Below are 12,829 nucleotides of genomic sequence, written 5' to 3' on the forward strand. Positions count from 1 at the left end.
GATGGACAACTTTCATTTTTAGGTTTTCTGTCTGGCATCGCAATGCCCAACATGCCTTTCCAATTCGCTCCAATTGAAACAGGAAAATAGTGCACCCCCCAAATTGGAACTACTGCATGCACCACCTCGGTGTGAAATTTGAGCGTAAATAAGCCAGCGGTTTAGCCAGTAAACTCATGCATACCAGATGCTCTCAGTCACGTGACATTTGCTCGCTAGAGGAAACTCTGACACTACCGCCTGTGCTAGTTTCTTAAATGGCACTGAGACACCACAGCAATGAGGGATATGGACAGTCTGGCTTGCGTCAAATGTGGCGTGGCGAAAAGTATGCTTTGGCAGTACTGACAAGAACTTCCCTGGAAGTCAGTCTTCAGTTCTTGGTTCCTCCCTTGTTAGCTTAGCATTATTCTCTGCTCACAATATAAAATGTAAAAGAAGCAAGTGGCAACGTAAGATTGAAACCAGTGCACAAAGGGCTACTTTCCCCAAATTTAGTGACCCAAAAGTGGTCATAATTATTAATGATAACGAGGTAGAATAAGGCAGCTTCTTACACTTTGCAGTAGGGCTAACTAAACTATTATGACAGATACAATTGAGAGACCAACATGCTTTTATGGTGCTGTGGCTCTATGAAAAACGTGCCAGTTCATGTCAGTAAATGTGTGATAATAACTGACTAACTAATTAATAAATATGTTACTAATTAGCTTTTTACTAGCCGCTTTATGGCAGACATAATTACAGAACTTAAGTGTGATTTAGGAGCACCTGTCAAATTAATGTGTGCCACATGGTACACAGCCACGCTTTCATTTCATTTATACAACTCCTCAGTTTTAATGTTATTGCCTGATGGTCATGCATTAACTCGCTCTTTTTGCTTTGCTTCTGGATTTTATAGGTGGTAGTTGTTAAAAGCTTATACATTGTGCATTTATTGCCTCCTGCAAAACATACTTCAATCCTGCAACTACAGAGGTGTTTCTTGGCACACAGACGAATTAATTAATGAATATGGGTAGTGCGCAAAGTAGACAAAAAATTAAATTAAATTATGGGGTTTAACGTGCCAAAACCACATTCTGATTATGAGGCACGCCGTAGTGGAGGACTCCGGAAATTTCGACCACCTGGGGATCTTTAACGTGCACCTAAATCTAAGTACACGGGTGTTTTCGCATTTCGCCTCCATCGAAATGCGGCCGGCAAAGTAGACAGGACGAACAGAAGTAGTCAAACACGGTGTCCATTCTGTCTACTTCACGCGATACCCACAGTCATGGATAACCAACAAGCCTAACTTACTACAAGTCTGGAATTAATTCAATCCGTGCCAGGGGCATGACCACTTAGCACAAAGGAATCCTGAGACTGGCACTAGTTTCAGCATATTTGTCCATAAACCCTGTCACAGAAAGCATTATACAGTCAACATTGTTTGTGTACAACGAGACCTGAGAAAAAGCTGAATATTTCCAATCAGTGCTGGTACATGCAAACATAGCAGTCTTGCATGGTTTTACGATCACCAAGCTGGTCGGAAATTAAACTTTTCCTCAAGTCCCTTGGTCTGTAAGCTTTTGACTCCAACTGTACATCTGAAACTTAGCACTAGCCTTAGGATTTCCTGTAATGACTACTACGTGCCTCAAGCTTGGACTGGCTTCAATTCAGCAATTGCAACATGTGCCTTGCCATAATTAAGTTAAACAGCAAACTGCCAAATCTTAATATTACATTATCACACATATATTCACATCTGCTGTTGCTGGTACTGTGTTCTCAAAGGACTACCCCTGCTGCACTGTCCATTGAAATGTTTGCTCTCACCACTTGCGAGATTAACCCATGGTAGTATGTGTCATGCACACTGACCTGCTTTTGTAGCTGCCGTATCTTGGCCAAGATGAGGTCCAGCTTGGGCTGCAGCTGCTGCTGCTCTTCAAGCGCCTCCTGACGTCGAGTGGCAACAGCTTCTCGCGACTGCAAGTTCTTGTCGGCCAGGTACAGCTTCTGCTGGAGCGTCTCCACCAAGCGGTCGACGTACCTGCACGTTAGTTTAAAGAAGTGCTGCCATGACACTCCTGGCACATTGTTAATTTTTTAAAGTTAAATAAAGGTTAGAGATGTCTTCACCCTAGAGAGAAAAATACTGGCATGAATCGAGCAGCCTTAATGCAATAACTTCCGCGGCTAGCGCTAAGCCAGCCACCTTTAGAGCAGGCGTTTCGGCGAGCTTTAATGCGTTCTGAGGGCCCTTCACGCACTTTCCGGGGGCCGCTTATTGATCTACTTATGTTTGAATCTATGTGTGTTCGTATCTAACCGTCTTCCCACCTACCTAGTTCACTGGGTAGTCCGTGGTCGAATGGGTAGCGCATGAGGCTGCTGTGCTGAGGTAACAGGGTTTGAAACCAACCATCCAACCAACTTGGGTCACCGAGTGTTTGCCAATGTTAATGTACGTGCCACCTTTCAATTAACCTCTTTCACGCTGACGCGAGTCACACGGGACTGGGTAGGTAGCACTGTTCGAAGAAACTCTTTGATGCCAACTTGGGCCAATGGGTATTTGCCAGTAGGTGTGCGTGCGCCCTTCAATGAACATTGCAGACGCCAACTTGGCTAACTAGGCAATTGCCATCGGGTACGTGCCGCTCTACAATGACGAAAAAGATCCCACATGAAATGAAATTTGGGCTAGCTTGTAAAAATTCATACTAGACTTAAAGCGCAAGAAACAAGGACACAAGAAAGAAGACCAGACAGGACGAGCGCTAGGAAGTGCTGGCCAATTTCTACGATGCTAAGCAGAGTCGAATCGACATCGCAAGGGCTCCTCAAGGGGAGCAAGCTGATGCACTAGTCGGCTGCGCCACAAATGCACTGGGTATGCACTGCTTTTCAATGAACATCTCGCCAACTTGAGTCGCTGAGTGTGTGCCACTAAGTGTGCGGCAAGCAAGAGGACAATTCTCAGCATTTGTACGTACTAGTGGACCCCGCTTTTAGTCTCGGAGGCCACGAGCCGACTACTAAGCGGTGCCACCAGGTGATGCACCATGTCTAGAAAGAAGAGCAAAAGGGAAGCCCAGTTGCCACATGACGCATTTCTCAGCATTCGCACACACCGATGTGCTCTGCATTCTAGACCACGCAGAGACATTGTGCCGGTGTTGCTGGATGGTGTGAAGTGTTCTTAGGGAAGCGCAAAACGGGAGTCCTGTTGCCATACGCACCTCAAACGTACCGTATTTACTCGATTCTAACGTGCCTCTTGTAACGCGCACACGTTTTCAATGAGCAAAAAACAAACAAAGTTATAACCTGGACTGTAATGCGCACCCATTTTCCATGACCAAAAAAGAAGCACGAGTACAATACCGTGCACCTTGCGCTTTCGTATAGAAATACTACTTTATCTCATTTGGGAAAAAACAGAGTTATTCCCAATACACTAAAGTTGCGATGAATAAAAACACAAAGGGAAGCGGCATACCTTGCCGCCAAGATTTTCACTGTGCCGGTACGAGTCGCGTGGGGTAATAGATATTACCCGCTGTCACTATCAGACAACTCCTTATCGCTATCAACAGACCAAAGCATTTCATCCTCGGTGCCGTCTATGGCAAACGGGATCGTGCACCATGCATTTTTCACCCATCCAGCAAAGTCCTGCAGCGAGGCAAGCTTCATTTTATTGGCGGGCGTGAATTCGTGGCAGCCACTGACAAGCCATTCGGTGTAGAGCGCCCGAATGCTATCTTTCACTGGCTTGTTCAAACAAACAACGAGTGGCTGGAGCTGCGATATCATGCCGCCGGGTATCAGGACAAGGTCGGTGTTGCATGCAGCCAGCTTGTCCTTGATGCGCTGGTCAAGGTGGCACCTGAATGTGTCGAGCACAAGCATCCCATGCAGAACCAAACTGCCGCCGGCTCTCTTCTGCCAAACGTTATCAATCTAGTCAGCGACCAAGTCCGTGGTAATTTTCACTTGCGCGCACAATCCCGCCCCTCGGAAACACGATTCCTTTTGGGAGCGTCTTCTGTCTGAGGATAAGATATGGGGGCAGCTTGTGCCCATCCGCAGTGCAACAAAGCATTGCGGTGATTAGTTTTCTCGTGGCAGGAAGACAAAACATGCACTTGCTTCGCCCCCTTCTTTTCAACGGTTGTGGTGACAGGCATGTCAAAGTAGAGCGGTGTCTGATCGGCATTTCCAACCTGTCTGAAGTGGTAGCCGTTTCTATGGTGCAACTTCAAAACGTACCGCTGAAAACTGCAATTTCTCTTCATATTCTTCGGGCAATTTTTGGCATATCCCTGTCCGCCTTTGAAGAGAAAAGCCTTCTTTTTTTCATAAAATTTGATAGCCAGCACCTGCTCACTTTGAAGTCACCCCGCATTAGCCCTTTCTGTAGGGCTAACTGCATCGCCATACTTTGAGCAGATCGGTCGTCACAGGCCGCTCACTGCTCTTGTACGTATTCCGCAAGCAGCTCTTCTATTTCAGCAAAGCGGCCCTACTTTGGTCCACTGAAACCCTTCCTTGTTGCTTTGCTGGCAAAAGTATTCTCCTTTTGTTTGCACCAGTCCTGCACGCAAGTTTCGGCAACTCCGAACGCCCGTGATGCGGCCTGATTTCCATCCGTTTATGTGCACATGATAACTTTCCTTTTAAATATGGCATCATGGTGGACTTGGCGTGTCTTCGGAGTCTGATTGCTGATTGAATAAATGCAGAAAACGGGAAGACAGGTGGTAGACTAGGTGTAACCAGCACCTGGTTACATGTACAATGTGGAGGTATGCACAAGCTACAGCAGCTATGCTAGAAGCGCGTACGAGGTGGCCATTTTTCGAATGCCAATGGCGATATGGTAATGCAGATTTAGAGTCGTACTCGATTCTAACGCACATGCAATTTTTGGACCCGTTGTACCAGAAAAAAGGTGCGCATTAAATTCAAGTAAATACGGTAACTCGTTTCGATGGTGGCAATATGTTGTGCTGGCATATTCATTCAATCCTAAACGTACTACTGTCAAGTCATCGTAGATGGTTTCTGCAGATTTTTTTTCTACTGAATAACAATCAATAAACCAGATTTAATTTTTATACCACGTGATGGCTCAGTGCAACACATTCTTCTCTTTTTTTTTGTTGCATTGCCATAAGCATAAAAGTTTAGTTTAGTTACGATTCTAGTTCTGTTGTAGGCCCCAACAGTTCACAGTACTTCTACTTGCATTGGTAGCTGTGTTAGCTAACTCGGCAACTGCTGCACCTTTCATGATGGAATTAGCGACACGGTATAACCAAAAAAGAATTGCTGCAATCTTGTTGCGCAGATTACCCTCTTCCCCTTCCAGATGACGTTTCGTCAAAGGTTAGTAACCCTACCAAGACCACGAGTGCCCGTGTATCCGGTCGCGCATTCTTTGTGTCGTGTTATTTGCGGATCTCGACAGCCGGCAATGATACGAGCACAGGGGTCGACCTACTTGGGCGAGCTGTGCAGCTGGTACAGGTGCTGCATGCGCACCGTCGTCAGGGAGGACAGGCACGACCGTACGGTGGCCAAGTGCGCGAGCACCGACTCGCGCGTCTGTAGCTGCACCTCAGCGGGTGCCTGCTGCAGCACGCTGGCCGAGAGGGCATCCCCGTCCAGTTGCATCTCGCTCAGCCACTGGGCCAGGAAGCACTCCAGCTGGGTACGGGTACAAGACAAGCCATTTTGCAAGTCATTCATCACATGGCACTATGCTACGTCGAGGTGACCAGCATAGGTTGGTAGAATAAGTAGACACTCATCATACTCGCTCGCCAATATAGACGGCTCATGGGACGAAAAATTTATGTCTGGCATTACGCCATTTAGCGTTATGGCACCAAAATTCATAGGGAGTCGAACCTTCTACCTTTGGTGGGAGTCGAACCCACTACCTGCGCTGTTAATTGATATGAATTTAATTAACACACATGACCTTTTGGTGAGTCAAACCCACAACATTTTGTGTTAATTAAGGCAAAGTTAAGTAAGGCACTCAAACTAGTCAAACCCCCGACCTTTTGTTGGAGTCGAATCACGACCTGTGGAGTTAATTAACACAGGGTTAATTAAGACAGTCATACCCATGACCTTTGGTGGGAGTCAAACAGTCAATCTTAGGTAGTCTAATCGATATATGGGCGAACCAGCTATATTTCCAAGTTGGATTCCAAGTGACATCGTGAAGGTCGAGATTCGAACCCACTACCTTTGGTGTTACTTAGGGTGAAGTTAATTATGACAGAGTTAATTATGGTATTTGAACCCACAGCCATTAGTGTTAACTAGGATAAAGTTTATTAAGGCACAGTTAACTAAAGTAGAGTTCCAGTGCTCGAACCTGCAACCTTAGGTGTTAAATAGTGCAAATTTTATTAAGGCACAGTTAATTAAGGTAGACTTAATTACAGCACTCAAATGCACGACTTTTGGTGGGAGAAAACAATACGAAGTAACAACACATTAGAATTAAAATGTCAAGTAATGTAATGACTGTCTTGTGAGCGGGCAGGCTTTCGCCTTCATCCTCTCTAGCGTATGCCAACATAACTGCCAACTTTTTCCGCAGGCAGTCAACCACAAAGGTTTTGTACAGTCAACCACAAGATTCACAGACCTGAGGTTTAAAAGAAGGCAAATATCACTGCAACTTCTCAACACTGCCTGGTATTCATATTTCCGGTCTCTAGTACTAGCACATGTGAACAACATTGTGGTGATTTTACTGGCTGCTATTACAGGCTATTCAGAAATGTTTTCCGAAATCCTGTGGTCCACAAACTATGGCGGTCGACAGTGGTCACTCGTACTTTAGAGTACTCACAGTCTTCAGCACTTACTCAAGTTCTTACTCACACCTTGTGTCAACTCCCACTCACTCGCGCACACACTCATGTCCATTTACAGCCGCTGACAGTCCCTCACGTTCTCACTCACATACACTCAAATGCACTGTCACCAACTTTCGTTTATTCCCGCACTAACCAGCCATCACTCCTGCTCGTACTTAGGTTCATTCAATCACACCAGCGCTCATTCCCGTTCGTATACTCAAGCGTCTGCTCACACCCTTCAGGCACTCGCTAGCGCTCTATCTTGAGCATGTGGAGCGAGCGTAAGTCAGTGTATGGATATGCTGACCTATGCCAGGCTTGGCTTGGCTACTTTACGGGCAACATTTGTCATATGACACATTGCACAACTAATGCACAACTAAGGGCGAGTCCACATTGGGGACTGACAAAGGTTGTGCAACTGACCATGACTGGTGACAGAGGAGTTACCCACGCCGACCAATGTTTGCAATGGCAAGCACAACTTGCCCGTCACCACACCGAAATGTAAGGCTCGCTGTGACTGGAGGCTTGCATGCCATCAAAATGGCACACTATATTTTATAGCAGGCTATGCCAAAGTCAAATGATATTCTATTGCTCCTCTATTTTTCTTGCTCTTTTTGTTGCTTTCTTTCATTTGCTTTGCTTGCTTGTTTTTCATAAATTTCTTAGTAGCTGGAGTTTCCTTCTTATAACGCATAGCAAGTCCTTCAATGGCCTATTCTCCCACTTGTTCATCATTTAACCCTTCAAGGGCAGGTGTGGGGCTGAAATTTAACTTTTCAACCTTTGCGCTGATATTTATAAAGTTTTACAGGTTTATATATCTCGTTTTAAGTATATATTCTAAATTTCCTTAACACCGATCAATTCGAAAAGAATTTATGACTGTGATAGGGGCCAATCAGGCATGTAAATTTAGTAAAACTATCATTTCATAAATAATGAAGACACACTGACTGTTTTTGTTAGACACCTCCTAAGGGGGTCATAGTGCAGGATAAAAGCAGCCGCATGCTTTTCATTACATTTCTGTAACAATGACATCACATTCAGGCTCAGTTAAATTTTTTTCTTGTCACTAATGTCAGATATGTAATAATATCTTGTGTATTACAAATTTAGAAATATAAAAAGTACTTCATCTTGTTCCTGACAAAATTTGTCCAGAAACTACTTTGAAAGTAGGTTTTGGCGAAGCGCTTTGGAAATCATAGTGTTTGTAAAGGTTTTGTTTGGCCAAAAATCGCCAACTGAGAAAAATGAGCTAAAAGATTTCAGAACAAGCTATTTTATTTTAAGAGGAAGCTATAGCTCGGGTGCTCCTATCCAAATACATGTAAAAGGAGAATTCGTTTTTCTCGGCAACCACTGCACCAAATTTGACGAGGTTTATTGCATTTAAAAGAAAACTTAAAATCTAGTGACTGTTGGTTGCGAATTTTTGAGTTAGCTTATCAATTTTTTATTAAAAATTGGCAAAAATCAAACATTTTCAAGAAATGAAACTATCAAGTTTACAACTCCGTAACTCAACGAGAAATGATAATACAATTCTGTGAATTGCATCTAATAGTACATCTAAAGTGGACAAAATTTATATGCTCCACATGAATATAAAAGAATTTAGTAATATGGAAATACAGCTTTTGCAGAACCCTTGTAAACAACGTAACAAATTCACTTAAGATGTAAAATAACATATGGAATTTGTCCACTTTGAATGATCTAATGGATGTCGTTTACAGAACCACGATGTCTGTTCTTGATGGAGAGCTATGAATTTGCAAACTTCATGTTTCTATTTCTTTTAAACTGTCGAATATTTGAAAATCTTTTTAACAAAATTCAAGCCTTAAATCGAAATTCCGCTTGTCACCAGAATTTAACTTTCTCTCTCAAATGCAACAAATTTCATTAAAATCTGTCCAGGGGTTATCTCAGAAAAACGTTTTTGCTTTTTACATGTATTTGAATAGGCCGCATCGGAGCTGAGCCCAACTAAAGCTTCCTCTTATAATAACAACAATAATTATTCAAAGTGACCCGCTCCATAGGTTAGACCCTCCTCTTGAATTTGAACTAGCTCTGCGATAATTGTTTCAAGTTGTCTTCACTTTTTTTTAGAGCACAGATCTTAACAGCCCATTCCTGCAGTGAGTGTTGGCGGCAATGGCATAACCAAGCGAAGGAGTGCCGCAAAGAATGAAAGCAAACAGAAAAGCCATAGTGAAGAGAGGAGGAGGAAGGTGCAGGAGGAGGGTGCAAGGAAACCATGAGGCGGAAAGCGGAGGAGGAGCAGAGGGGGAGACAGCCAGCACATGCGCTGAGTTGCCGGCAGCCATGGCATCTGCAGCCGATGGGCGACCTCATCTGCGCTTCCGAGGGGGGGGGGGATGGCATGGTGCCATGTAGAGGGGAGGGCTACGCTCGTCTGCAGTGTCCGCTCCCGAGGTCAGTACACAGCACCAACGTGTGTGATGGTGATCTCTGCTCTTGGAAGGACCAATGGCGAGCAGCTACGAGTATAAAGCTCGACGTGACACCCTCTTGGGTGTCGTCGCCGCTGACACTGATTGCTCGACTTCCCCACGACGAATGGCCGCTTTCGTCGTTGGTGGAATGAAAGCGTGAGAAGAAAAGCGTAGCGACGCACAAGACGGGCAGTGCGGCAACAATGGCTACGATATGGCGTCAGAGTAGCACACGTCGTCTGTACTAAGTCAAAGTACTGCATGAGCGGAGGTCATTCTGCAGCAGCTGCTGTGAATCGTATCCACACGTCACCCATGCGCTGCCTCTCGCAATTTCTCGATAAGTGAGGCTGAAGCGCCACACTTCGCTCCATTTGGAATGTGTTGCACAAGAGAGACTGTCCGCACAAGCCAATATATCGCGAAATGAAAACACGTATAGAGCTGCACTCAAATTTCGCATTAGGGAGTATCGTAATCGTCAGCAATTTTTTTTTCCCAGCTTTAGAGCAGTTCAGCACCCTTGTCTACACTTGCAGACAATGGCACCGCAACAAGAATTATACGTTTCTTTTTTAGTTTTTACTTAGAGGTGTGCTGTACTCTCGATGGAAGGTCTCCCATGATCAAAATGTGCGAAAAACAGTCTTTCTAATGTGGGCACACACTCCATGCTCAATTTCTTGCCCACTCTGCAGCTGCGTCTTGAATACAGAGTTCATGGGCGCTTTCGACGGCAAGCCCGCACCACCGCCACGAGAAGAGAATTTATTTTTTTCTTTTCTCCAAACTTGGTGGTGAGCTAGAGAACAAAATTAGAAAATGCGTTTTTCTTTTCCTTTTTGGTGGAAATCGCAATTTTAGCCCTGCATCCCCCCTTAAAGGGGCCTTGAACCACTTTTTATCAAGTGGAGAGAGGGATCTGAAATGAAAACAGACTATTTGAGAAATATTTTGCCACAAAAGGTACTTCAGTGCATTCAGAAGAATGGAATTATTCGCAATCAAACATGCCCTTCACGGTGCTTCTGCTCCTTCTGCAATGCCTTGCACTGTGAAGGCTACGGCGGAGCGGGGCGGGCCCACAACGCTCTGCCTACTGAACGTCACCTGGTCGCGCAGTTCAAGTTTGATTTTGGATGTTAATGCAGACAACACTACTTCCAATTTTTCCACCTACGATGCACCAGACATAAGACAAATGTGGTTGTCCTCGGCAAACTGCAGTGCGCTTTGCTGGTGAGCTTATCACGGCACCCCACGGTGGCAGTGGTATCTACACTATGTAGCAAACCGCAGCTGCATACAACTTTAGTGCACATGTGCAGCGTTTGCTTTGTGCATGACAGGGTTTGAGTGCGTGGTCGTGCTCGTATGCACCACTATGACCGTGATACGTAGTGAGGCCTGGCTTTGTCCTCAACCAACTTGACCAAAGGATAGTATCCACATCCAACTTTCGCATCTTTGAACCAAGGCACCTAACAAGGAGCAGCCAAGAGTGAGCTCACGCTGGCAAGCATGCGTGTGGTTTGACCTTAAGGTTCGCGTGCTTCGAAGTTAGTTGAGTGTTCAAAACTAGTTGAAATTAGCGGGACTTGACGGCTACGACACCGATAAGCAGCATGGCAAAAGTTTCATTCCTACGCGGGCAGCCGTGGCCGAGCATGAGCAGAGGGTAGTCAGCTTCTTCCGGAAGTCAGTATGTATTTATTATTGGCATTCGAAAGCAAGTTTTCGCTTACTTCAGCCTGTTTGTTGAACTGCATCAATAAATAAACACAGTAACAGTACCAAGAAGCACACTGACTCAAACACCTTTCTTGACTGACATCATCTGTTGGTCAATAGCAGCCACATATGGGAACCAGCTCTATATTACGAAATAAAGCATCCAGAAAGGGTAAGGAGCAGGCTGTGTTTTCTCACCAAGCCTGAGGGGTGGTTCAGGACCTCTTTAAGTGCTATTGGCAAGTCTCAGTCACTTGGAATTTTTTTTTTTGCAAATGGTGCCTAGGACAAGTCTGTCTCGTCCACATATTTAAGCACTCTATCTAAGTGCAGGTAATAAACCGGACTCGCCTAATCCATTGTGACATTATGGCAAGTTCTCTCTTTAACCGCCGGAAGGCTCACGGGCTCGGTTCGTCCCGCAGATATTTAAAAATGGCAACTATCAGTCACGCGTTGCTGTGCACCGTCAAGAAAGTGCAGCGTTCATTTGATTGAGTCGTCAAGCCCTGAAGGTGATTACAGTGAGCTTCGAGATTATTACAGCACTCAAAGAACATCCAATAAGGCAATGCATTGTCTACTGCAATGGTCGAAGCAACACTGGCAAGAAAGTCCTCATAGAAACAAACTTTTGGCACAAGAAGTGTGATGTGGGACTGCCTCATACCATGTTTTGAGATTTACCATGCGAAAGCAACATTCTAATCCTACATTTCCACTCTTCAAGAACTGACTTTTCGCATCTGTAAGCTTTTCTCAACAAATGCTCGTTTAAAATGTCAGTTTAAAAGTTTAAAAGTTCAAAGTTTAAAAAGTTCAGTTCTGTCGTTTAAACGACAGAACTGAACTCCGATCAACCCTGAAATACATATTCAGTGTGCATGGTTCTTGTTATATCATATTTTCAGGCACAAGCTGCAAATTTGCTCCCCTCCCCCTCATTAGAGTACAGCGCCGTCGATACGACCGCTTTCGTACGATTTCCCTGCGCCAACGTTTGCGACCGAGAAGACAAGAAATTACCCCATACAGTTACGCTTCTTATTTGCCGGTTATTTACGTTCCCGGAAAACACGATATTTCGGCACCAACGTTCTGTGCATTGCCAAACTGCGATCGTACGATACATTTTCCGCACAATAGCTGTATCCCCACGTGAACAAGAAAAGGCACGAGGTGTCGCGGCTCGTCGCCGTGCCACATTCACGTCTGTCGCCGCCAACCCTATCGCGATAAGCATCTTATCTGTTTGACAGCCCGCGTGGCATAGTACCGTTGGAGGCGTACTGCGCGCTACGAAGCGTACGACAACGCACGTCTCGGGCCCCACCAGCTCGGCGCGCGTCGTCCTTTTGTGTCGAAGCAATACGTGCAGCGCTTCGCATTACATTACGTTGCTACAGTCGAGGCAGCCAAAATTCTTTGGTGACTTCGAATCGCACGTTTTTCCCGGTTAGTACATTTTTTCAGAACGTACGAACGAGGTTCTACTGCATGCAGTCGACTTCCGCTAATTCAATCCTCGTGGGACCGACGAAACTGTTCCAATTAAACAAAGGGCAGAAAGAAACGACGCAACGCCGTCGATTCAGTCGGCAGTATTGCCTTCGAAGTCAGCTTGGCCACGATACCATCATGTTATGCAGTGAGGCATACTAAGCGGAGAAAGGTGCCGTTGTTACGGGACAGAGCACAGGTTCCTTAATTTACACACGCGCATGCGCC

At 45.2% G+C, this 12,829-nt stretch overlaps 1 protein-coding gene across 2 annotated transcripts in view; it reads right to left on the reverse strand.

Annotated features, from left to right (window-relative positions):
- LOC126529966 (CDK5 regulatory subunit-associated protein 3) overlaps nt 1–12,829 on the reverse strand; it is a 35,794-nt gene that overhangs the window by 3,751 nt on the left and 19,214 nt on the right. For both annotated transcript variants that reach the window (XM_050177431.2, XM_055070150.2), the window contains 2 exons: nt 5,513–5,718; nt 1,882–2,053 (listed from right to left, as the gene is read on the reverse strand). In XM_050177431.2, coding sequence (XP_050033388.1) covers nt 1,882–2,053; nt 5,513–5,718 — 378 coding nt within the window. The remainder of the gene's footprint in view (nt 1–1,881; nt 2,054–5,512; nt 5,719–12,829) is intronic.

The sequence above is a fragment of the Dermacentor andersoni genome, chromosome 5, assembly GCF_023375885.2.
Source record: "Dermacentor andersoni chromosome 5, qqDerAnde1_hic_scaffold, whole genome shotgun sequence".
Taxonomy (NCBI): Eukaryota; Metazoa; Arthropoda; class Arachnida; order Ixodida; family Ixodidae; genus Dermacentor; species Dermacentor andersoni.